We start from the raw sequence: 25,202 nt of genomic DNA on the forward strand, positions 1-25,202 counted from the left end.
TATTGCGCCATCTGCAGGATAAACTAAGATTACATGATTATGATCACAGGGTCAGAATGAGTAGTTACTCCAAAGCAGAGATGTCCAAAAGCAGGGCCCATGTTGGACTATGATGGACTTTGTTTTGGCCCGTCAAAAATGCAATGCAACATTTACTTTTGGTCACAAAATAAAATAACAGGCTAGTCTAAAATAAATTAATCTAAAATAACGTGAAAAATAACTTGTTAGGTTATATTTACTTCTTACTTTTTATATTTTGTATATATATATATATATATATATATATATATATATATATATATATATATATATATATATATATATGTTGACGTTATGATTTTACTTGATGATAAATTAATTATTAGTTGAAAATGAGACATCTGTGTAATTTTCTTTTGTAAAGTTCAATATGAAAATTAAAATGAAAACACGTTTTGAACAAATTCGAACACTTTCAGAAAAGACATGGAGGATATGCTGCTGTTACTGTATTTCTTTAATTTAATGTTACTTTTATTTCATATTGATTTTTGGTTATCTTTTCTTCAAAGATCTGCATACTGCATTTATTTATTTACTTGCTAAAAGGACATTTGTGTACTTTATTAAATATGTTAATTAATTATTATTTATTTAACACTGTTTAGTATTCTAAATACTAAACATATAAACTGAATTTAAACATCGAAATCGAACTGGTCGGATCGGTGTCAGATTTCTATTCGTCACCGGCTGTGTTAAATATTTACATTGGAAGAGTTAATGAAAATTAGGAATGAGAATCTGCACCCCTGAGGGAAGGGAAAATGTGGTACATCCCATATTGGTTTAGAATCTGAAGCCGTGGAAGGGGTAGACACGAAAATAATCCTTGAAAACAATTTAAGATTTCGTATTCTTTTACTTTAATAGTTTATATTTCATAATAGTGTTATGTTGTCCATATATTCAGATTAATTTATCTGAAAAGTTTTAAACCCAAATAGAAACGCACAACTCAATTGACACAATTGACCCCCGTGCTTTAAATTAGTGGTAGCGTCCAAGTCACCCGCATTTCCGCGCGAAAAAGCGGCCCGCGCGTATTTCTCAGCTGCAAGCAACAATTCACAAAGTCTGCTGCTGTTGGCGCTGTCAGCTCTTATTCACCATTTTTACTGTTGTTGTTTTAAATCGTGTTTTAAATTAGACGTTTTGTTTGATCAAACGCGAACTTGAAATGCCTACCAGGACCTCATTGTCTTTGCCAGAGGATGTCAAGGAACGGTACGGTGCTGTATTTGCCTTGTAACGGTAGACTGAATTTCACAGTTCGCTCTTTCGCGGGCTTTGCTCGATACTCGTTACACGTCAATCTCGTCACATAACAGCTGCTGTATTTTGTGATGTTTGGAGATGGAAAAATGTGTTAAGTGTTTACTGTAGTTAGCATTTAGCAGTGCTAAAATGCTGTACTCGCCATCAGTTTGCGTGTAGGGGGTAAAACAGGCAACGGCTGGTTGTTTTGATGCGAGCTATCTCACGGGTGTCAGTCTGACTGTATTTGGCGCCAAATACATATGTGTCTGAGTGAAGCTCTGCCCGCCTCCTGTCTCTCGCTACTCAATCACTGCACAAGTCTTTAGTATCATACCTACACAATCCTGCTGCATTTTGTGTAATTTGCTCTAAACCATCTAAAGTGATGTTAATAATTATCGACTGTCTCTGCATGTGTGCGTGCTTGTTTACATGGCGTAATCCCATGATAGCGACAAGATATGAGGCTGTCATCTGAAGATAAAGCTTTAAATATTTAAATTAAATGTTAAAGATTGTAATATTAACTTAAATGTTTATTGCACGTCGAAATAATTTAGATTTTTTTTTTCAAGCTATGTGGAGATCTGCTGTGCATTGTTAATGATGTTTACCTTTATGTTCCCAGGCTTCAGGTGTTGGATGAAGGTGGAGACAGTTTGTCAGATGAGGTGAGGGTTTTTCATAGCGGTCTTATGAATTATATTCACATCAGCTGGTCAGGTTATTGGTTATTTTTACATGTAGGTATCTCCAGAAAATCTGATAATATATGCACTTCATGTAACTTAGTGGAAGTAGTTTAATAACGGAGTCTCCATATATCTGGTCAAGCACATCCTATTTAAAAACATATAAAATAACAAAAACATCTTTAATGCCTAAGGCTAATGTGAAGTATTGTAAATATTATACTTTTAGACTTTCTCAGGCTTTCCTGTAACTCAAACAGTAGAATATTGTAATGCCAAGCTAATAGGTTCAAATCCCAAGGAAAGCAAGAACTGATAAAATGTAAATGTCTACCTTTTTAAAGCTTCTGCCAGACTCATTCACACATTTCTTCAATGTTTCTGTAGTTTTACTTCATTGTTTTCTTTCTTCATTGTGGTAGGAGTGTGTAAAGGAAAAGCTCAGGTTACTGCAGGAGTTCCTGCTTGCTGATACTCAGGACCAGCTCAAAATCCTTGAGGACAAGTTAAAGAGCTCTGAGCTTTCCACTGTGAGTTACGCTGCCCTTTCAGTTCTCCAAACTACAGTTGTTGAGAACTTTTGGTCCGATTTGTTTTGTTTTTAGGAGGTTTACACGTCAGAGGTGAAGGCCGTGCTCAAGAAAGCTCTGGGAGTTGTCAAGGAGGATGAAGGTGTGGAGCAGAATGGACATTCAAATGGCATCTCTGTAAATGGGTCGCACAAAGATGAAGGCGAGCAGGAGGGAGCCATGGATACCCAGGAGGAAGGAGGTGCTATAAAGTCTCCCAGTGCCCCAAAGGGAAGGGGCGGCCGTCGCAGTAAAGCAGATTCTGAGCCCAAGAGTGAGTTGCAGGGGTTTAAAGCTTTTAATTGCCCTCCATATTACAACACCTGTATCTCTACATTGATATTGTAAATTATGTATTGAAATAATGTTGCCGTGAGTATTATGGCATTAAAACATAAATAAGTGTCCTTACATTGTGTGCTGAATGTAGAGCATTTAGTCTTTACTAACGGCACATTTTGTTCCCCAACAGAATCTCCAGCCAGTACCAGGGTTACACGTAACTCTGGGAAACAGCCATCTATCCTTTCCATGTTCTCTAGAGTGTAAGTAAACATTTTAAGAGTTGTCCTTGTTCAAATCTGATGTGCCCTTTGTGAAATGGCAGTTTGGCACTTGGGCAGTTGAAATCAGATTTTTGAATTAATCTTTGGTCACTTTTTAAGTGGGTGTTGTACCTTCTTCCAACAGCCCAAAGCGCAAGTCTGATGAGCTGAATGGAGAAGCCACAAATGGTGATGCAGAAGTGAAGCTCGAGGAAGAAATTACAGAGCAGGTAAGGTTTTGACATTTTAATCCTGTTTTAAGAAATCCATAGAAATATTTTAATTGGAACTTTTTTTTTTTTTCTCCGGTCAAGGTCCATGAAGAGAAACGCCTTAAAACAGAAGCTGAGAAGTGAGTTCTACATTCAAGTCAGATTAAACTCTTTTTCCATATGTGGTGCATCTGTGAAGTTAATAAATCTTATTCCCCCCTTCCTTTCAGTCCTGATACTGAGAAAACTACTAATGGCCAGATCAAGCCTGTGTCTGCAGCCAAGGTGACACTCATTTCTTTCCCCGTTTATGCTGCTGCTTGAATTAATGCACTAAATCTCATTAATCTGTATTTTAGACCCCTCCACCAAAATGCCCCGACTGCAGGCAGTATCTGGATGATTCGGACCTCAAGTTCTTCCAGGGAGATCCTGATGATGCTGTGAGTGTTTTCTGGACCACATCAATTTAAAGTTGACTTATTCTGCCTCTTGTAACACTTTTTAATATTGTTTGATTTTTGTCTCTGGTAGTTGGATGAACCAGAGATGTTGACTGATGAGCGTCTATCCCTCTTTGATGCAAATGAGGATGGTTTTGAAAGCTATGAAGATCTGCCCCAGCACAAGATAACTAACTTCAGGTAATAAGGGGAAGTTAGTCCGATTGAATGGTATTGTTATGGTCTCTGTCCTCCAGTTTTTTGACTGTTACAATCCTCATTCACAGCGTGTATGACAAGCGTGGGCACCTGTGTCCATTTGACTCTGGCCTCATTGAGAAAAATGTGGAACTGTACTTTAGTTGTGCTGTTAAGCCCATCTACGATGACAACCCATGCATGGATGGTATGTCCCAATTTCTTAACTGTGAAGGCTGACTATTTAGCCAATTTAGGATTTAGTGTAATTAAATTGCTGGCTTTTTAGGTGGGGTTCCTGCCAAGAAACTTGGTCCTATCAATGCTTGGTGGATCACTGGTTTTGATGGTGGGGAGAAGGCTTTAATTGGCTTCACCACAGGTAAATATTTCTTGAAGTAATCTGTCTCATCCTAGTCAGGTTTGGCCATGCACATGAGAATACAACCAGTCTTATTTCTTCTCCACAGCCTTTGCTGACTACATCTTAATGGACCCCAGAGAAGAGTACTCTTCCATTTTTGCTCTGATGCAGGAGAAGATCTACATGAGCAAGATTGTAGTTGAATTTCTCCAGAAGAACCAGGACGCCACTTATGAGGATCTGCTGAACAAAATTGAGGTGAGCTGATTGAAGTGATCTCTCTGTATCTCTGGTCCTGTCGGCAGCAGTGCTGACCTGTTCCTTCATGTCTTAAGACTACTGTTCCACCTGCTGGGCTCAACTTCAACCGTTTCACAGAGGACACACTGCTGCGTCATGCTCAGTTTGTGGTGGAGCAGGTGGAGAGCTATGATGAGGCTGGAGACTCAGATGAACAGCCGATTATCATCACTCCCTGTATGAGAGACTTGATCAAGCTGGCTGGTGTTACTTTGGGCAAGAGGTGCGTTTCTGTTTCATAGTCAATGTTTTTTAGTGTGAACTCTTGAGTAGTGGTTGACATAAAGAGGACTGCTTATAACTTAGAAGAACAGTGTTGCCAGATTTTTAGACTGTATTTAAACCGGTTAACCTAGCCTAAAATCCGATGCCTTTAGCAATTTATTTATTTTTTTATTACCTGGAATGTTTAATCAGGGGTGTGATTCTTCTGGAAAAATCCGGCTTTTCCGACCTGAAAATGATGCTCTCGCAAAGAGTATAGAAGCCCAAGAGGCGAAACTCAATAGAACGCTCCATAGCAACAGTTGCCCTCATGACGTGACTGCGCAGCCGCCGTTATGCATTGAAAACTGAAGGAATACGCCGAGAAATAATGGGAGTCAATGGGGTGTAGGCGGTTGCGATGGGTCGGGTAAACATAATGTCACTCCGCAAGTAGTCCAATCATTTGTCACGATTGAAGTTCAAAGTGTACGTGCACCGTTATGAATGCGCGCTCACCCAACCATCTACTCATGTGAACAGCTTCAGTTGACTGACGAAGACCGTGAACACGGATGATTCATGTAAGCAAATCCAATATATTGACTTTCATTTTTATATGCAGGTCTAGTAAAGTTTAACCAATCTATTGATCACTTTTGTCATGCTTCCATAACATTAATGTTAAACGATTCTGGGCTAACTTAGCAAAGTAGCCATGTTGGTTATTGCTTGTTTCTTGCTAGAAAGTTTAGCAGCTTCTAGATGGCTCTGTAAAATGCAAATGTTTGTTGCATATACTCCTGAAATTTAATCTGTGTGACCTAAAAATATATTTAGGAATAATATCATATACGCGGAGCATATGAGCATATCTGTCCACTAATGACACGTCCGATTTGCGAACTAATGACTCCTTTGAACCGATTCACTTTAATGAATGCTTAAATCTGATCTGGGTCGAGTTTCCCGATGACGATGTATCTTCGCTCTGAAGAGCGCTCTCAACGTGCAAGTTTACAAACGCTGCAAATCTCTGCAATTCCACGCGCTTTTCCCAAAAACTTTACTTGACATAAAAGCGTTCTACGTGCTACTTAAGAGTCGCAGTCCATTTGCGAAATTCGTGCTGAAATATAACCTATGGAATCGTATTCTGAACGTTCAACCTAATAATCGTCTTCTGTTGTGGATCAGCAATCGTAGAAGTCTATAATAAAGCACTGACAAAATGGCTGAACAAAAACACTAGAAAAGATACCTTTCAAAAATATAGAGGGAAATAAAGATGTTATTTTTATGGATGTATAGGACACCATAGAAATAAGGAAAAACAAAACCTCTGGGAGGACAAGAAATGGCCAATAAATGGCTAGTTTTCGTGCACGTCAGCAGCAAGTTATTGACAGATTTTTTGGAATTAATCCCTATTTTGCCCAGTCTTTGAAGCATATTTCCCACTTTAATCCTTTTATGATTTTTCTTTTGTTCAATCATTTAATTTAGATGTGTATTTAATTTTTCTTCCCTTTTTAATTATTTAATTTATAAATTCATTTAAACAAAAAACAAGTACAATAATTTATTATACTATATAAATTATGTCTCTGTGTGTGTGCGGTGGTGGGGGGGGGTCGCCGCGTCATGGTAAGTGCACCGTATAGTTTCCTGCTTTTTTGTCCTTTGCCAATCACAACTATGTTAATATAATCATTGGTATAATGCCACCAAGAGGTACAGTAGGTATACAAAAGCATCACCCAGCACATCTAGACTTAGCAATATTGGTCCACTCTTCTTTGCAGAACTGCTCAAGTTCAGTTAGGTTCTTTTCTATAACCACAGTAGCAGATGTGTGTAACTGACCATTTCTATTTCTGGACTATCCGCAAAGGTCCTGCTAATGATTTTTAATGTTCAGTGTAATGCACTGGGTTCTTTCTGACTGTCTGAGCTGGGATAAATGTTCAATTTTCAAATTTTTTTTTTTCTTTTTTTTTTTTTGCTTAAACCAATCAAATCTTGTTTCCAGTAACGGCGAAGGCATTTATTCGTTTACATATTCTGCAGACACTGTAAGCTTGATACATCTGAAAGTGTATCTTTTAGTGAACTGGATAAATGTTTTTAAATGGTTTGTATGTTTGAACCATTCCTTGAACCTATGGTAGACTCTGATCATTCAGTGGTATGTTGGGATATAAAGGTAAGCTCGGGGTTGGTGCATGATCTCAATGTTTCTAAATCCTGTAACTTTTCCTAACGCAGCAGGCAGCTGTACTGGTATGTAAAGCCTGTTGTTTCTGCAGTGTGTGTGTGACTTGATTTATTTTCCCATATGCTCCAATTCAGTAACCTGTGTTGGTGGTAAACTACTTCACTAGTTAAAAGGGGTGGGTGATGAGAAATGTTTTCCTTAGCCCCCCCATTTGCATGACTCCGCATAACATGTTAATTTGGGCTCCCATTATTAGATTTTTACAAGTTGCCTATTTAGAGAAACTAAGCCTCTGAAGGAACTGCATGTACTTGTTCTATAAAAAACAGAGCCAGTTTGCTTGAGTGATCCTTAAAACTGATTTTGAAATGAGAAGTTTTCATCCGCCACCCTTGGAACAACTGTCAGTCCATTCAGTGTCCTGTGACCTCCATACACATTACGTGCATGGCTCCATTTTTACTTGGCTGTTAGTGATCTCTGTATCTAAAATGGTGTGTTTGTAGCTCATCACATTCATTTTGTTCTTCAGGAGAGCAGCCAGAAGACAAGCCATCCGTCATCCCACCAAGATTGAGAAGGACAGCAAGGGCCCAACTAAAGCCACCACCACTAAACTGGTCTATCAGATTTTTGACACCTTTTTCTCCGATCAGATTGACCAGAACAATAAAGATGGAGGTGGAGTGAAGAGACACCGGTGTGGTGTCTGTGAGGTAGATTGTCAAAAATGGCCTTATATTGCAACCAAACTATGCCTGCAATGTCTGCGTTAACAAGGTGGCATTTCTTTTATCTTTCAGGTGTGTCAGGCGCCAGACTGTGGCAAGTGTTCAGCCTGTAAGGATATGATCAAGTTTGGAGGCAGTGGCAGAAGTAAACAGGCCTGTCAGAAGAGGAGGTATGCTAACTGTGGGCAGTCTTCATACTTGCGTAATCATTCTGCTTGGCAGAAATGTCATATTGTTTCCATATGTTGTGAAATGAGACTAAATGTCAGTCACTGGTCAAAGCTTTTTGCTACATTAATCAGATTTTCTAAATCTGAATTGCATTTAAATAATAGTCACTTTTGTTAACTGGTTTTCACTCCTTCCTGGGCAGATGTCTTGCTAACTGAACGTCCTTTACGTCTTAAACGTGTAAACATTTTAATATCTGTAGTTGAGTTTTTTTTTTTTTTTTTCGTCAAACAGACATTGTGCTCTCGGAGTCAGTTGTGACAATCTGCCCTCACTTTTGCTTTTGCATTGTCTCATTCTCCATGTTGGTTTCGTATGTGTTCAGTGCTGTGCTAATGCTAAAAAAAAGCACTATCCTCTTTAGTCAGCATGCTGCCCCCTGTCGTATAGAGTGAGAATGGGAAAACCATTTTGAAAAGCTCTTTATATTAGGGATGGGCGTTTTCTGCAAATATCACATTCGAATATTTGAGCTCACAAAAAAATGAATATTCGAATATTCGTTTATTTAAGTTTAATGAGACAGACGTTATTTTTCAGCAACATTTATTGTTTCCATCATTTTGAACAAGCTTAAACACAATAAGCTTGAACATTACACATCGTGTTTTGTAGCTGAAAACCTTTAACAATGCGTGCAAACAAACAAAAGTACAGATTAAAAGCAAAAAAAAAAGTTAAAGAAAAAACGTAAAACAGCCTGCAGCAATTAGGCTATTGTAGAACATAGCCTACACTTAACTTTGAAACTATTAAACTGTCAGCAAATCTTTTTTGCTTTTTTTTTTTTCTATTGTTTTACATGTTATTGTTAAGAAATATGGGCATGTAAACATGATCGGGGGAAAGTCGGCTCCTTAGTCTGTTAACAATAAGGCCGGCCGCGGAGAAAACGCGCTCTGACAGCACAGAGGTTGGTGGGACTCACAAATAACGGTGTGCTAAGCGAATAAGTTTTGTGATGTGCGCTTCGTGTTTTCGTTTCACCACTGAATGGGATCCTCATCTGGAGGAATACATGGCTCCAGCAAGAACTGTTCCCACTCGTCTCGGCTGGACTCTCTGTAATCATCGCTGAAGAACTGGCTCAGCCTTTTCTGACGAGTGGGCATTGCATCCTCTTCATCGTTGGTGACACACCACTCGCATCAAGGAAAATGTTCTAATGTTCAAAAAACTTTTTTTCTTACTTATGTTTTTATCGAGAAACCTGAGATGTTTGTGCCGAGGGTCTAGGGCAGACGCGAGAAGAGTTTTCACTGCATTCTCCAAGTTAGCAGTGTTTATTCGTTGCTTGAGAGAAGCCACAAAAATGTTCTTGAATACGGTCACTTTCTGTGATTCTCCAAGTCATATCTGAAGTACTGTAGAAGACCGCAGTTCTTAGGGGCCGGTCACATATCGCGTCTTTTGCGCGCTCAAGTTATTTCCAATGTAGGCACGCGTTATGAACGCTCATAATGGAAGCGAAGTGGTCGCGATGCGCACGCGTTGCGACACGCCCGTTTTTTTCAGGTGCGTCCGCACCGCATTGAGTTAAAAACATTTCAACTTTTCAGAATGCCGCAAGCGCACCGCAGGTCATGTGACGAACTAATCATTCAGCTTCATCCTTTCCCGTAACAACGTTGAAAGCTCAGCCAAGATGAGGGAACAGCTGATCATATGTGTATATGGATTGCCATTTTGAAATAAATTTAGTAGCAGAGCTACTGCAAGCGATTTTTTTTTTTTTTTTTTTTTTTTTTTTTTTTTTTGCTGCAAATCCATTTCCTTTGCTGAAATTTCTTGCGTCTTCATGGAGAGAGCGCGTCATTGTTGCTTAGCAACGGCAGACGCCTCAATAGCGCTTTGGAAAGGAGAAAGCGGCTCACCTAGCGTTTTCCACGCGTTTTTTGGCGCGATATGTGATCGGCCCCTTATTAATTCATTAATTATTTTTTGCTTGCATACATCTTCAAATATGCCGTGGAGAATCACAGAAAGTGACCAAATTAGGTTTTGTGAATTATTATTATATATTATTATTATTATTATTATAAGTTCGAATATCATTTTCATTTATCGAATAGAGCAGAACAAATATTCGAATGTTCGACTATCCGTGCACACCCCTACTTTATATCCTGTCAGTTTGTTATCCAGCTCTATGGCTTTTGAATCATTTGTCAGAGTAAAGCTAAAGAGGTGTCTTGTCCCGTGTCCAGATGTCCCAACCTGGCAGTGAAAGAAGCAGAGGATGATGAGAATATGGATGAGGAGGAAGTATTGCCAATTAAGGAGACAAAGAAAATGTCTCAAACAAAGAAGAAAAAACAGACGAAGAATAAGATCAGCTGGGTGGGCGAGCCCATCAAGGTATGTGATCTCTCTTACTATATGAACCTGGATTCCCACTTCATGGACTTGAGACATTGATGTTGTCCTTTCAGACTGATGGAAGGAAGGAATACTACATGAAAGTGCGTGTGGAGAATGAGGTGGTGGAGGTGGGAGACTGTGTGTCTGTCAGCCCTGCTGACCCATCACATCCCCTCTACTTGGCCAGGTAAACGTTTTTAAAGCATACCTGGGTTCTTGGCATCTTAACTGGCACTGTATTGCTTTAAAATTGGTAAGCCAACATTTTCGTCATGATTATAGGATTACGGCATTATGGGAGGATGGAGAGAAGATGTTTCATGCGCACTGGTTTTGCCGAGGCACTGATACTGTTCTTGGAGAATCATCAGACCCTCTTGAGCTCTTCCTTGTGGATGAGTGTGAAGATATGCAGCTGAGTTTCGTCCATGGCAAGGTCAATGTCCTCTACAAGGCTCCATCTGAAAACTGGTTCATGGAGGTACAGATGCTGAGGTCTGATCTACATTTGTATCAGTATCACACTGTGCAGGAGGTTTTAATATTTGTATGCTTTTCAGGGTGGTATAGATGATGACATGAAAGTGATCGAAGATGATGGCGAAAGCTTCTTTTATCAGCTCTTGTATGATGGTGAATGCGCTCGCTTTGAGTCTCCTCCCAAGGTCACACAGTCAGAAGACCACAAGTATAAGTGAGTGCCCCTTTTAGACCTTTTCTTTCTTACAGGTCAGGTTGTTTTTTTTTTTTCTGTGCATGCACTTCAACATGATGTTTTATGGCAGGTTCTGTGCCAGCTGCATAAGGAATAAAGAACGAGAGGCTCAGGAATTGCCTAATGTCTGTGAACCACTGGAGGTTGAGAAGAGCGACTCTAAAGTCTTTTATGGTTTGGCGACCCTAAAGGGCGAGCAGTACAGAGTAGGAGACAGTGTCTATCTTCCCCCAGAGGCCTTCAATTTTGCGTAAGCTTTAATTTTTCTCTGCCTTAAGATATTCTGAGGTTGAGAGCCATTTTATTAAAGGTATGTTTTCCCTTTTAGGGTAAAGGTTGCAAGCCCATTGAAGCGTTCTCACAGGAAGGAAGATGTTGATGAAGATCTTCACCCAGAATACTACAGGAAGTCCTCTGATTACATCAAGGGCTCAAACCTCGATGCTCCGGAGCCCTTCCGTATTGGGCGCATCAAAGAAATCTTCTGCAACAAGCGTAGTGATGGAAAGCCAGACAAAATGGATCCTAAACTGCGGCTCTATAAATTTTACAGGTGACATTTTCTTCCCCTTAAGAAGCTACATGAGCCAATGGATCTGCTTTAAAAGTACATCCTTTAGCTTGAAGTTTCTGCTTAGGCTGTACATATATTTTTAACTGAGTTCTTTTCATGATGACTGATGCTTACAGGCCTGAAAACACTCATAAAGGACCAAAGGGTGCCTACCATTCTGACATAAACCAGCTCTACTGGAGTGATGAAGAGGTCACCGTAAACATGGCAGAAGTGCTGGGCCGCTGTCAAGTGGAGTATGCAGAGGACCTGGTGGAGAGTGTGCAGGACTATTCAAGCAGAGGACCTGATCGCTTTTATTTCCTAGAGGTGAGGATGAGGGATTGGTGTTAAAGAGCAGGTTAAATCCATCCTAAGGTCAGAAAACATTGTCATTTTCTAAGAATATACATTACATTTTATTAGTCATTTGCCAATGATTTTGAAGCAATTAGTTTCCAAGCAAGTTTGGAGCAAACCCCTCCCTTCCATAAGCCTACTCTGCTCTGATTGGTCAGCTGTAAGATCTGTAAGATTTGACAGATTTTGCTTACAAAAAAATAACATTTATATAAAATAAAAACAATAAAATGTTTTGCTAAAATAAATTCTAAATAATATTTTTCAAATTAAATAAGTTGTAAATGAAAATTGAAATAAAGTGCAAATGAAAAAATATAGGCGTACTGACCGCTCCTGGAATGCACTAACAGACCTCGGCTGCATGCAGTGTGAACGCTGGAATCCTTTAACATGGGTGTGTAAAACAAAACATGCAACGAATACGCACTTCAGATGGAAAAATAGACTCTGTACAGGTGGATCAGAAGCACAGCGGTAGGATTCGCGACACCACGTGATTTGCCTGTCCAACACTACAGCCTATGGTCCAACATTGTTTTTCTTGATTTCTGTGTGATCTAACATGGTTGGCTAAATGTTAATGTTTTGTCCGGTTTAATTATGTTTATTCCAGTCATGCAACTCCTGCAGTTAAACTCCACACCACTTCCTTTTTTTTCTTTGTCCTTGTAAAAGGGATCTGTGGTGTCATATAATAATGTGAGGTTTTTTAACTTTAAGGATGAACCTCTTGTCATCTATTTCTGGCCGCATCAATATAGTAATGTAAAATACGATTGGGAGTCTGCACAGGGTGTTTATTTTGAAATACACATTTTTTTTTTTTTTTACCTCTATTTTGTATTTGCTATGCGGTTTGGACGCGGGGTGCGTCAGAAATGGACTAGGCGCCTATCTTTAGCGAAGCAGCGTGGAGAGCTACTTCTGGGACGCTTTTGAAAAGTGCCGCATTGCATCTGGTGTAAACGCAAGCATAGACTAGAGTGACCGCGATCAGCTTGGGTAGCTGTGTCGGAGCCGTAACGCGCCGCAGACGTGTGCAGTGGAAATCAGGGGTGAAACAGGCGTGACTTTTGCTTCAGGCTACGGTTGACTGAGTGTCTTCTGCTTATTAGCGTTTGTTAAACAACTGAGGCATTACTGCCACTAGTGGTGGGATGGTGTATTGTAACTGTCTCATGGATAACAGTGATCGTGGCCCACAGGTGAAAAATGTAAAAAAAAATTGCGGCCCTCCAGGTGGCGCTCATGGCCCAAGCGTGGGCCGCGGCCCTGTGGTTAAGAATAGGTGATATAAATCAATTATATAGTGCTCAATCCATTCTTAAAATGACATAAAATACAAAAACACTTATGCAAGTGAATTGTGCTCTCAGTTAGTTTAGCTGCTAAACTGTAAACTCTTAAAACAATAATGGTGGATATATTAGCTGAGTGCTTGCGTGGCTAACTGATGAAACCATACAGTTTGTAAACCAAAATGTGTCTGCTTTAATGTTTGAAGAACGACAGGCAAAAGACGCTTGTCTTAACTTTTAATCCGAACGCAGAACCGCTGTATCAAGGCGCACCAGTCGAACACGCTCGTCTCTCTACCAGATCTTTTACTCCTTGCATTAACACTGACTAGTGTTGTCAAAAGACCCGGTACTTCGGTACTAAAAAAATTTAAATGTGACTGTACCAGGTTTATCTAAGTACCGGTAGTACAGAGGTCCCGTTCAAACCCGGTTCAGTGCTATGATTTCCGCGAAGCAGAAAACGAGGACGGAATCTCAAAATCCACTCATGAAAATGAAACTTACATTTTAATATGGACAGTCATGGAATTTGTCAAAGTTAGCATAAATTAATCAAATCAAATCTCCATATGGACCAGTATCTGTAAATGTTAAGCCGCAAATGTTGTTTGAAATATGAATCCGCGTTCTGCGCGTCTCTGTGTGAAATAATGAATGGCAGAGACGTGCGGGTTTGTTTACTACATAGACTGAAGCGCATGACGCTTGCATTAATTTCAGCATCTGAGCTTCAGAGTTCTCTCTCCATCAAGCGATCTGAACTTTTCGATTCATCTCAATGGATGCACAGCGCACCTGTATTTTATGCTCTGTAAACTCTTTGTAAAGGCGCACGACTCACCGTCGCTTTACTGATTGTGCTGTTTCTCACACATGCAAAGAGAGAGAGAGCGAGAGTCTTACCACGCTGAATCGACACGCTATAAGTAAACTATTCTTTGTTGTCTTCTCCTGTCAAAATAATGGAGTTCATTTAGAATTATTCATCAATCATAATCGAACAAGCAGAAGACATACCGGTTTCTCCGGTAGTGGGCGGAGCTAATGCGCAAATGGTAATATCATTGGCTGGCGCTGATTTAGTACTGTCCCTGTTTTGATTTCAGCAAATCAGTTTGACCGAACGCAGACAACGTGATTAATATTCATGAACCCAGCAGCTCATCAATTCATAGTGCATTGTATATACATTAGTATGAAAGTAGAATTAGTAGTAGTAGTATTATCTTTTAATAATAATTAATATGATCTAGTACTATATATATATATATATATATATATATATATATATATATATATATATATATATATATATATATATATCTATATATATATATATATATATATATATATATATATATATATATATATATATATATATATATATATATATATATATATATATATATATATATATATATATATATATAATATAATTTTTTTTTTTTTTTTTTACAGAAACCCTCAATGACCAAAAATATCTTAAGCATCACCACCAGTCTTAAGTTCAGTTAAAATGACAAATATGCATTCATTAGGCCTAAAAGTTAATTTTTACATAAAGGCATTGTGCTAGAAATATTAATATTATTTAGTAAAATGTATGTGATACTGCTACGACTGTTAAAAAATAAAGTTTTATAAATCTTTTCAAAGAAATAAATCACAATATTTCTTCCATGTTTTAATTTTAATAGCAAATCCCCTTTATTTACCAAAAATGTTTAAATTTCATAAATTAAAAGACAAATTAAATTTGGGTGAAACTTGTTTACTTTTTATCATAATTATATAACTTGTAGAAAAACTTTAAACACAATTGTAAATAAGTATAAAGAATGGCATTGGTTTTATTTTTAGTGCTAACGTTTTTAAAAAAAAAATTTTATTAGCATATTTTTGTGTTTTGCTTTGGTACCGAAAATTGGTACCGAGAACCCTGGATTTTCACTGGTATCGGTACCGAATACTGAAATTTTGGTACCGTGACAACAATAACACAGACTGCTGGTTCAGCAAAATAAACCGCTATTTCACAATGATTATAAAGTCTGTGCACTATACTACATTATTTTTTTGTTAAACGGAGTAATTATTTGAACAGTCTACATTTAATCTACACATTCTAAGGAAATGGTGTGTTCGCAGCAAATTATCATAATTTCAGTAAGATCGTAATATCATATTTTACCTGGAATCGTACACCACTCGTTAAGGCGATTCATAATCTTTATCGTGCACTTTTTTTGATTAACTTTGCAGACTGTTCATTTAAGGATAGCTACATTATAATAAAAAAAAAAACCTGCTCTTAAAAAAAAAAAAAAATTGCATTGATCCGAGCCATGAAGTGCCTATTTTTCTTTCCATCTGAACTGCAAACCTTTCAACAAAGTATCAGAGCAGTTTTTGTCTTCAATGTTTTTTTGTTTTTTTTCTTTAGGCTTACAATGCCAAGACTAAAAGCCATGAGGATCCTCCCAATCATGCACGATCAGCAGTGCATAAGGGCAAAGGGAAAGGAAAGGGGAAAGGTAACTATAGGTTTTATAACTTTGAGATGTCAATAACGGAAACTTATTCTAAATGATTTTCTTGTTCTCTGTTAGGTTTCATTAGTCTAGAAATTGCCCACCACAAATTAATGTTTGTGGTTTTGTACAGGTAAAGGGAAGGGTAAAGCAGCCTCACAGGAATCGCAGGATAAGGAGCCGCAAGAGCAGACAGTCCCCAAACTGCGCACACTGGATGTGTTCTCTGGCTGTGGTGGTCTGTCTGAGGGTTTCCATCAAGCAGGTTGGGCTTCGATTTAAAACCGTTTTACAGAACTATGTTGTAGGGGTTTTCGATTCTAAGAGGTCCCATCTCCAGATTTCCTTCCAAGCACAGGTTTGGACAGTACTTTTTGTAAGCATTATGAACAATTTAGGTTTGGGGATTTCTGAATTTTTGTATTTTAAGTATTTAAAAAAAAAAAAAAAGTACATAAAATGCTCTGATCATGAGCAGAAACATTAACTAATAGTTAAGCTAGGCTGTCTTTCCTTGCCATCTACAAATTTCCAATGTTTTAAACACGCTAATTAATACTAAATGTAGATATAAAAAGTATCACAAACCTTATTGGAATGGTTTTTCATCATGTATGACACAACTGCTGCAATTTGCTGCATTCTCATTTTCGGTTTTAGATAAAGTATCAATTTATTTGGCTGATCACAGTCCTTCTGCTACTGTTAAAATAACCATATTATCTGTAGCTCTAGCAGTGTTTAGTAGGCGAGAGAATCACTGCAGTGCTGTGGTGAAAGAGCATTACCATAAATGATCCTAAGCACTTATTGTGTATGGCTCAATTGTTTTGCTACTCTCATTAAACTGTAGAAATGGTAATGGCTGAGGTCCAGAACTGGACTGGAGTCCACTATTTGAGGACCCCTGTTGAATTGTATCTTTTTATATATTTCTCTTCCTAAACATCAGGCATCTCAGAGACCCATTGGGCTATAGAGATGTGGGATCCTGCTGCCCAGGCATTCAGGTTGAACAATCCAGGCACCACGGTCTTCACAGAGGACTGTAATGTCCTGTTGAAGCTGGTGATGTCCGGAGAGAAGACCAACTCTCTTGGACAGAAGCTGCCGCAGAAGGGTGACGTGGAGATGCTCTGTGGTGGGCCACCCTGCCAAGGCTTCAGTGGAATGAACCGCTTCAACTCGCGCACATACTCCGCGTTCAAGAACTCTCTGGTTGTCTCCTATCTGAGGTTAGCAGAATGAGTCTTGCTATAAAAATTAGGCTAGTTTGCCTGTTTGAGAGAATTTTTTTTTTTTCTTTCCTCCCTGTTCTTTCAGCTACTGTGACTACTACAGACCCAAGTTCTTCCTTCTGGAGAACGTGAGGAACTTTGTGTCATTCAAACGCTCTATGGTCCTGAAGCTCACGCTGCGCTGTCTTGTTCGCATGGGCTACCAGTGCACCTTTGGTGTACTACAGGCAAGTTGGGCTATTTCCTTTTTTTTTTTTTTTTTTTTTGTAATGAAGTGGTTGTGTGGACTACTGAGTAGGCCTGCACTATTAATCAAAATTAAATCACAATAGCGATTAGGCAAAAGTTGCGATTGTCATATGCATGTTGTCAGTGGAAGTACTGTAGTGGTAAATCTTCATCTGAAAGCCAGAGGACGCTCTCACACTAAAACCCCAAATCCACCCCACAGAAGAAATCAAGAAATCCCAATAGCGGTTACTGGATAAACAGGAGATTTTAACTGCTTTCACTGATTCAGCGTGACTAAGAAACACACGACTGACAATGTTTTATCTGAGTTTGTCTTTTTTTTATTTTAATATTTTTATAAATAAGTATATAATGATAATTCTGCACTTATGTATAAAAAACACTATATTCTTGCACTTCTGGTTGGATGCTATCTGCATTTCATTAGCTCTGTACTTTTACTCTGCATAATGACAGTTGAATCTAATCTAATAATACAGCACTAATCGATATAGCCTTTATCACTGCTTAGAATAAAAGCACGCAACCGATTTCATAGTATTCCAAGAAGCCACATCTCACAGAAGGATTTATTTCAAACAGTCGACTGAGGTTATGAAGTAAATTGTATTTATTTGTTCTCATTTATAATTCATCTGTGTAATTTTAATGTTTAATTTTAATTTGTCTCTTTTAATGTGACTTTTGCAGGCAGGACAGTATGGGGTGGCCCAGACCAGACGCAGAGCGATCATCCTGGCTGCAGCCCCAGGTGAAAAGCTGCCCCGCTTCCCTGAGCCCCTGCATGTGTTTGCCCCACGGGCATGTTCTCTTAGTGTGGTGGTTGATGAAAAGAGATATGTCAGCAATGTCACTCGGTAAGTATTTGTGACTCCCGATGGTGGCATCAATTGAAGTTGTCATTTGCTGTTCTGATCTTCTAATACACTACTTTTTCCAGTGGAAACGGAGGCATTTATCGCACCATCACAGTGCGGGACACAATGTCTGACCTCCCAGAGATCCGTAACGGAGCCGCAGCTCTGGAAATCTCCTATAACGGTGAGCCGCAATCCTGGTTCCAAAGGCACATTCGTGGCTCTCAGTACCAGCCCATCCTCAGGGACCACATCTGTAAGGTCAGTTCCTCTTGAGTGCTTCTCATCTTGAAGGTGTCTTGTCATTTGGAAAGGAGCTATGTGGCTCACCAGTGGCTAAAAAAAGGCACCTTAGCTTAAACCACAAGTTTCGCAATTTTAAAGGGTTGGATTTGTGTTGTAGGACATGAGTGCCCTGGTGGCGGCCCGTATGCGTCACATTCCTCTGGCTCCTGGTTCTGACTGGAGGGAACTGCCCAATATCGAGGTGCGGTTGCGGGATGGCACCAACACAAAAAAGCTTCGCTACACTCACGCTGACAAAAAGAATGGCCGCAGTGGCACCGGTGCACTGAGAGGAGTGTGTTCCTGTGCTGAGGGTTGGTCTTTTCCTAAAATTCAACATTAGACATAGTGTCAAATAATAGAAATCCCGACTTTCTGGTTACTGTCTTTTGTTGCACTAGGAAAACCGTGTGACCCTGCAGACAGGCAGTTCAATACGTTGATTCCCTGGTGTCTGCCTCACACGGGTAATCGCCACAATCACTGGGCTGGTCTGTACGGCCGTCTGGAATGGGATGGGTTCTTCAGCACCACAGTTACCAATCCTGAGCCCATGGGCAAGCAGGTATTGCAAACATGCAATGTTAACCAGTCATGATAGTTGTTACAATTCATATCATTGCAACAGGGTACAACTTTTGTCAATTAGGCAAGGCAAGTTTATTTATATAGCAAATTTCGTACACAATGGTAATTCAAAGTGCTTTTACGTAAAATAATAATGAAAAACAAGAATAAAACAAGCAATTTTAAAACTTTAAAAATTATAAAAAAAATCGACTTATTTAAAATGAATTTACTGTTAATTGTGTCAACAGGGACGTGTCCTCCACCCTGAGCAGCACCGTGTTGTGAGTGTCAGAGAATGTGCGCGCTCTCAGGGCTTCCCAGACACTTACCGCTTTTTCGGCAATATCTTAGACAAACACCGACAGGTATGATACCTGAGCTGTAACTTTTTTTTTTTTTTTTTATGTAGCATCACTAATCCGTGTCCTGTGTTTCTCAGGTTGGTAATGCTGTGCCTCCACCCCTCTCCAAAGCCATCGGCCTGGAAGTCAGGAAGTGTGTGCAGGAGAAGATGAAGGAGAATGCTGCAGGTCACTCTTTTTTTTATTATTATATCATTAGACAAGTACTTGATCTCACTCTTAGACTGAAGTTTAAACTTTTGTTTAACTTCCTCAGAGCCTGTGAAGCAGGAGAAGATGGAGGTTTGCAACTAAAGTCATCTCTGCATATAACCGCAGGACATTTGTGTTGTTTGGGAGTGTCTGATTTGGCCCATTAAACCCATTCCATTTATTCATAAGCTGGTCCGGAGCCAGGTCACTTCAGTGGCATTTCAATGGACAGTCTGTGCAGTGCCATTATGTGATGTTTTATCAATTTCTAAATGTGATTTTAATGGTGTATTTGCAATTATCCACTCTGAGACAGTGGTATTAAATTCTATGTAGTTTTTATATGTTGTAATATTTCAAAATAAAGCTCTTATTCAATGGTTTAATTGTTTTCAAATGAATTTAAAGTGTGCCAAGGGTTTTTTTTTTTTTTTTGGACTCCCCTGTAGTTTAAATGACCACCGAGTGATGTTGACTCACTGCGGATCTTTCAAGGTCACCTCAGTGAACTTTACCATGTAAGATGACTGGTTACAATAGTCTTTATTTTTTCTTGGCATGCTGTTAATAACTGCAATTGTTCTCTCACTTTACAATCTACTGAAAAGATCTCACTCTTTACGGTCCACTGAAAAGGAAGTTACAATTGCAAATTGCAATAGCAGCCTAACAGACTAGTGGGCGAGAGGGTAGGTGCGATTTCTTTTTGCAGGACTTGCATGGTTTCCTCCAGTTAAATGTCTTGAGCCTGTAAAGAAACATTTTGAGAAGTGAAACTTAATGTAACATGCAGTGCCTTTATTCATGTTACTTCCATAGTATAACGTGCACTGCATATTTTTGGTTTTCAAATTTACATTCTGCACTAATTGGCTAGTCAAAAATGCTGACACTGATGAAAACGATAATGAATGAGCCAAACATAAATGCTGTTTGAGCATTTCTCTCCTATTTGAGACATGATGCACTAGTCATAACTTTTTGAAAACTTCTAATTGTTTTGTTAAATTTGGAACATTTAGTTAAGTTACATGAATACATTAAAAGGTAGCCTATACTTTTGATTTAAATCGACACGATCTGTTGAGTCATAGTTTGCAACACTGGATATTATTCTGTCATTTAACATCTCCATCTTAAAACATTTGTCACATTATATTTATCTATTAACATTTCCTTACACTCTTCAGTTAAAACGGATGTTCTGTGAACAAACTGTTTGATTGGCAATTGATAAGCACCATGATTATTGCCTATACAGGATACCTCAGACCACATTTCTAAGAACCTTTAGCAAAGGCATAACTGCATTTTCCTCAAGACTTCTTCATTAGTTCACCTTTATTTCAAAGTCAAACATTGGTAAGCTTAAGAGTTTCTTGCAGTTTTCTGCAGTAAGCTCATGTGCAAGTACTTGGAAAACAAGCGAATTAACCGCAGATTAAGAAACATAACCACAGTGAAACCGATAATTGGATTTTTTTATCATTTGTATTTATTTGGATCACTGGGGAGACGACATCTAGACCTCCTGGAATATTTATGGAAGTCTTTCAGTTGTTGGAGGGTCTGGAAAGACAAAATAAATCACAATTAGATCAGAGAAAACATGGCCGTTGCTTATTTTAAACTCAGTTTCAGGAAAGTCTCACTTGGCCCATTCCACATTGAGAATGAGATGATCGTATCCAAAGCCGGATACACCTGCGATGGCTCTGGCAGCGTCCTCACGGCGGTGGAAACTGATGAAAGCAAAGCCCTGGAGTAATGGGGAAGGAAGTCATGTGCGTTATTCTTCTGGAGACTTTCATAACTTGTATGCTTCATGATGTCATTTTATTAAAACAAGTGAGTTTATGTAGGTGAACCATTATACTAATGTTCCTGCTTTGTTCTTCACTTGAGTAGAAGAGTCCAAGTGAATCTTTGACTTCTCTTTGCTTTATTTGTCATTTGAGGATGAATCTCTTACGGTTGTGTTTCACATCTCTTACCTTAGACTGGCCTGTGTTCTTGTCCTTGGCCAGATAGATCCTAGAGATGGAGCCAAAAGGCCTGAAAAGCTCCTGAAGATCGGTCTCCCTGGTGTCCTCGGATAAGTTGGTCACACGGATTGTTGCATTATCATCGGCTGCAGAGAAAATCTCAACACATTACCACTAGGCTCTTGATCGAGACATCAGTGTTTGAGATCTGCATGTCAAACACACACCTCTGCGGTTAGGCTGCATGGACTCTCCTCTGCGTGTACCACCATCCCGCAGGCTGGGGGGGACATATTTCCCTGTCTTGCTTTGGACTGGTTGGGCAGGCTCAGGCTCTAGAAATCAAAATGAAATTGTTTGGTTAAAAAAACAAAATAGCACTCAAAATATGCTTAACAGGCCAACATGAAGTTTTTGTACCTGCTGCCTTTTCTTTTTCTCCCGTGGACAGACCCAACTGTTCAGCCAGTTCCTTCTGCATAGGACCAAGCGTGTCCTTGTATGGACAGCGAGTGGTCCAGTGATCCCCTTTACAGATACGGCAGGACACAATCTTCTGTCCTTTCAGCTTGTTCATAGGATCTTCATCTTGGTCTTGAGCATTCAAGTCCTGTAAAACAAGCAGGAGAATCACTTCAAGTTGGCATCGGTACAACAGAGAAGTGAAACATTTCCAGGACCGAAATATCAAGTAAGAACCGAACAGTTCACAAAACACAAACTGAATTGGCAACACTGTAAAAAATAGTTTGAAGTTGCAAAAATGTGTTCACCTAAAGGCTATCCAAAATGTAGTTAAGTTTATTACTTTATTGGAACAGAGTTGGATAAATTTAGCATTACATCACTTGCTCGCCAATTAATACTTTTTAGTGAAAGGGTGCTGTCAGAATGAGAGTCCAAACAGCTAATAAAAAAATAAAAAATCACAACTCAAATCCATCAATAAAAATTGAGTGAAGTGGATAACCATGTTTGCAGCGAACAAATCCATCTTTAAGGCATTTCATCTTTAAATCGTCACTTCTGGCAAAAAAGCAGAGTCTATAATACACAACTCTTCGTCTAGTCCATCATGTTGTCCTCTCAAATCAAAATCCACCTTTTTTAGAATGGTTTTGGCTTATAAACGGTGCTTGAGCTTTGCCTATTTCTCTCCTGATTCAGATGAAACAACTTTCTCATTGGAGACAGCAATATTATGGATAGAGGTTTCACATTTTAGCCAAAAGCAACAGTTTAAAATGAAAAATGTCTTGATGGATTTATTACAAACATGCAGCTTTTCACTTCATAAACACGACAGCTACGTGGACTCTCATTCTGAGAGCACCCATTCACTGCAGAGGATCGACTAGTGAGCAAGTGATGAAATGTTAAATATCCATTCCCATGATAAAACAAACTCGTTTACATTTTTGATGGCCTGAGGGTGAGTACATCTACAGCAAATTTTCATTTTTGGGTGAACTGCATTTTTTTTAAAACATGGATCAGTGCAAAAACCTCATTAGTTTATCACCATCATACCTCTTTACTGGAGATGAAGGTCATGAAGACGTCATCGCTCACTGTAGTGGTGGCCACGTTGGGACCTGGTGCATCAAATTCCGAGTTGCCAAATTTTTTCCAGTTCTGTTGAATTAAATAATCAACCCATAAACAATATGTTTAATGGAGATATCAATATACTAAAGAATAATTAAGAAGTACCTTTCTCCTGGCAACTGCTTTGGAGGCCTTCCGCGTCTCAATTTTGAACGTCCTGACAATCTGACCATAAGAAGAGCAAAGGACAGATATGAAACATGATTCTTCTGAAACCTTTTGACAAGTACCGTATTATAACGTTTTAAGAAGAACTCTGCTGACCTTACACTTCTGGCCATCTTCATCAATCTTGTATTCTGTGACAGTCTTGATGTTACCTTTGACCGTCTCTTTTGGTGAAGGGAGTGAACCTGTTTGAGAAAATGATAAATAGATTATTACAAATGCATAATTATGGTTCGTTTATACAACATGTCAAGCAGTCACAGGAAGCATGTATAGAAACTAAGACTATTTATAAAAAATACAAAAAAGCATTTATCTCGCACATGAAATGTACCCTGTTCTTTCTACACTCGCATAATATTTTACACAAAATCCTCAATGTTAAAAACATTCAAAGAAGTTATTTTAGCCCCAATTCTTTTCAACAATAGAAAAACTGGTTGTCTAACTGTTGTCACTACTGATCAATACACAATTTAACATGGCTGCACAGCATATTACGGTGTAATATGTCAAGGAATAGAAGCAGGATGTATAATATATTACACCTGGGTGTATTATAGCATAAAACAAGTAATATATTATATTATATATGTTTATAATATAACGTAGGACCCGAACAGCAGCCAAAGCACAAAGCACCAGACTTTTTCAGTCAGACTGACATGCCGCTCACTAACTGTAACTTTCACTATAGGTAGACTATTTTTATACCTGTAAAGTATGTTCTCATATCGATAAATGTAATGAGTGTAGTTTAATCAGTGTTAAAACGCGTGTTTGCGCGTGAGGCCTCGTAACGTTACCTTCATCTCCCTCTTCCTCCACCTGATCGGCCCAGCTAGGCTTTGAGCTGTCGAAAACACAAGATATTAGATATCTATTAAGTAATAAATACAACTATGGCGTTTCATTCGAATGGAAAACTCACTCGTCGAATTCGATCGACGGCATCTTTACGGGTTGTCTTCTTGAGCCTCGAGAGGAAGCTTTTCCCGGGACTGCTGTTGTGGAGAGGAGACGCAGCGCCACAGCGCCCTCTGTGCGTGCGGAGGACGGCAGAGAGACACGATATGAAGAAGAAGAGCGGGAAAATTGTGATAAAGTAAGTGAAAGTGAAAGTCGTGACATTTGCCAAGTATGGTAACCCGTTCTCGGAATTGGTGCTCTGCATTTAAACCATCCAAGTGCGCACACACACAGCAGTGAGAAGAACACATACCCAGGGCAGTGGGCAGCTATATATCCAGCGCCCAGTTAGCAACTGGGGGTTCAGTGCCTTGCTCGAGGGCTTCAGTCATGGGTATTGAGGGTGGAAGAGAGCACTGTTCATTCACTCCCTTCCACCTACAACTCCTGCCAGCACCGAGACTCAAACCTGCAACCTTTGGGTGACTAGTCCATGTCTCTAACCATTAGTCCACAGCTGCTCCCAAATCAGTTAGTATGGACTTCTGGACAAGAAACAGATAAGACATATAAGCCTTGAGTACAGTCCAGAATGTCCTCTTTGGAGACCCCATGTGAGGTTTTTGTGGCCAAGCCCACGGTAAACCTACAAAGCCAATCTGGGGCCCACTTTTCATTGACCCACTTGTTATTAGATTAGATTAGATTAGATTAGATTCAACGTTATTGTCATTATTCAGAGTACAAGTACAGAGCTAATGAAATGCAGTTAGCATCTAACCAGAAGTGCAAGAATATAGTGTTTTATATACATAAAAGTGCAGAGTAAGTAAAGCTATGATATAAAGAATGTACAGTGGAGTTGCTATATACAATATTGATCAGAGTATATACAGAATATAAATATGAATGCAATGTAGGGATTGTATGTACATTATGAACA

General features: G+C 39.1%; 2 protein-coding genes across 2 annotated transcripts; one reads left to right on the forward strand and one right to left on the reverse strand.

Moving 5' to 3' along the window:
• Positions 1–1,077: 1,077 nt before the first annotated feature.
• LOC132149418 (DNA (cytosine-5)-methyltransferase 1-like) lies at positions 1,078–19,975 on the forward strand. Its single transcript, XM_059558634.1, has 34 exons — positions 1,078–1,269; positions 1,931–1,973; positions 2,417–2,524; positions 2,600–2,837; positions 3,036–3,108; positions 3,254–3,338; positions 3,423–3,460; positions 3,551–3,605; positions 3,680–3,763; positions 3,855–3,964; positions 4,051–4,169; positions 4,251–4,343; positions 4,432–4,583; positions 4,661–4,848; positions 7,580–7,763; positions 7,851–7,948; positions 10,217–10,367; positions 10,442–10,557; positions 10,653–10,851; positions 10,931–11,064; positions 11,156–11,335; positions 11,414–11,638; positions 11,776–11,968; positions 15,746–15,836; positions 15,967–16,098; positions 16,786–17,068; positions 17,157–17,302; positions 18,018–18,180; positions 18,264–18,441; positions 18,584–18,779; positions 18,867–19,030; positions 19,284–19,400; positions 19,475–19,565; positions 19,654–19,975. The coding sequence occupies exons 1-34, from the start codon at positions 1,223–1,225 to the stop codon at positions 19,689–19,691; spliced, it is 4,512 nt and encodes a 1,503-aa protein (XP_059414617.1). The 5' UTR covers positions 1,078–1,222; the 3' UTR covers positions 19,692–19,975.
• A 1,067-nt stretch (positions 19,976–21,042) lies between these two features.
• LOC132149419 (eukaryotic translation initiation factor 3 subunit G-like) lies at positions 21,043–24,394 on the reverse strand. The gene is made up of 10 exons (XM_059558635.1): positions 24,282–24,394; positions 24,157–24,203; positions 23,447–23,535; positions 23,288–23,347; positions 23,105–23,209; positions 21,995–22,184; positions 21,802–21,909; positions 21,584–21,720; positions 21,242–21,348; positions 21,043–21,158 (listed from the first exon to the last, which is right to left on the reverse strand). The coding sequence occupies exons 1-10, from the start codon at positions 24,302–24,304 to the stop codon at positions 21,143–21,145; spliced, it is 882 nt and encodes a 293-aa protein (XP_059414618.1). The 5' UTR covers positions 24,305–24,394; the 3' UTR covers positions 21,043–21,142.
• Positions 24,395–25,202: the final 808 nt, after the last annotated feature.

This window comes from Carassius carassius, chromosome 9 (genome assembly GCF_963082965.1).
Source record: "Carassius carassius chromosome 9, fCarCar2.1, whole genome shotgun sequence".
Taxonomy (NCBI): domain Eukaryota; kingdom Metazoa; phylum Chordata; class Actinopteri; order Cypriniformes; family Cyprinidae; genus Carassius; species Carassius carassius.

What these genes read in the sequence shown, in the direction of transcription:
- LOC132149419 (XM_059558635.1), bottom strand. Translation starts at nt 24,304, where the DNA reads ATGCCGTCGATCGAATTCGACGA. An exon ending in GGAGGAAGAGGGAGATGAAG is followed by an intron (nt 23,536 to 24,156) that starts GTAACGTTACGA and finishes TTTCTCAAACAG; the next exon opens with GTTCACTCCCTTCACCAAAA. An exon ending in AGAACACAGGCCAGTCTAAG is followed by an intron (nt 21,349 to 21,583) that starts GTAAGAGATGTG and finishes CCATTACTCCAG; the next exon opens with GGCTTTGCTTTCATCAGTTT.
- LOC132149418 (XM_059558634.1), top strand. Translation starts at nt 1,223, where the DNA reads ATGCCTACCAGGACCTCATTGTCTTTGCCAGAGGATGTCAAGGAACG. An exon ending in CACAAGATAACTAACTTCAG is followed by an intron (nt 3,965 to 4,050) that starts GTAATAAGGGGA and finishes CCTCATTCACAG; the next exon opens with CGTGTATGACAAGCGTGGGC. An exon ending in CGGCTCTATAAATTTTACAG is followed by an intron (nt 11,639 to 11,775) that starts GTGACATTTTCT and finishes TGATGCTTACAG; the next exon opens with GCCTGAAAACACTCATAAAG.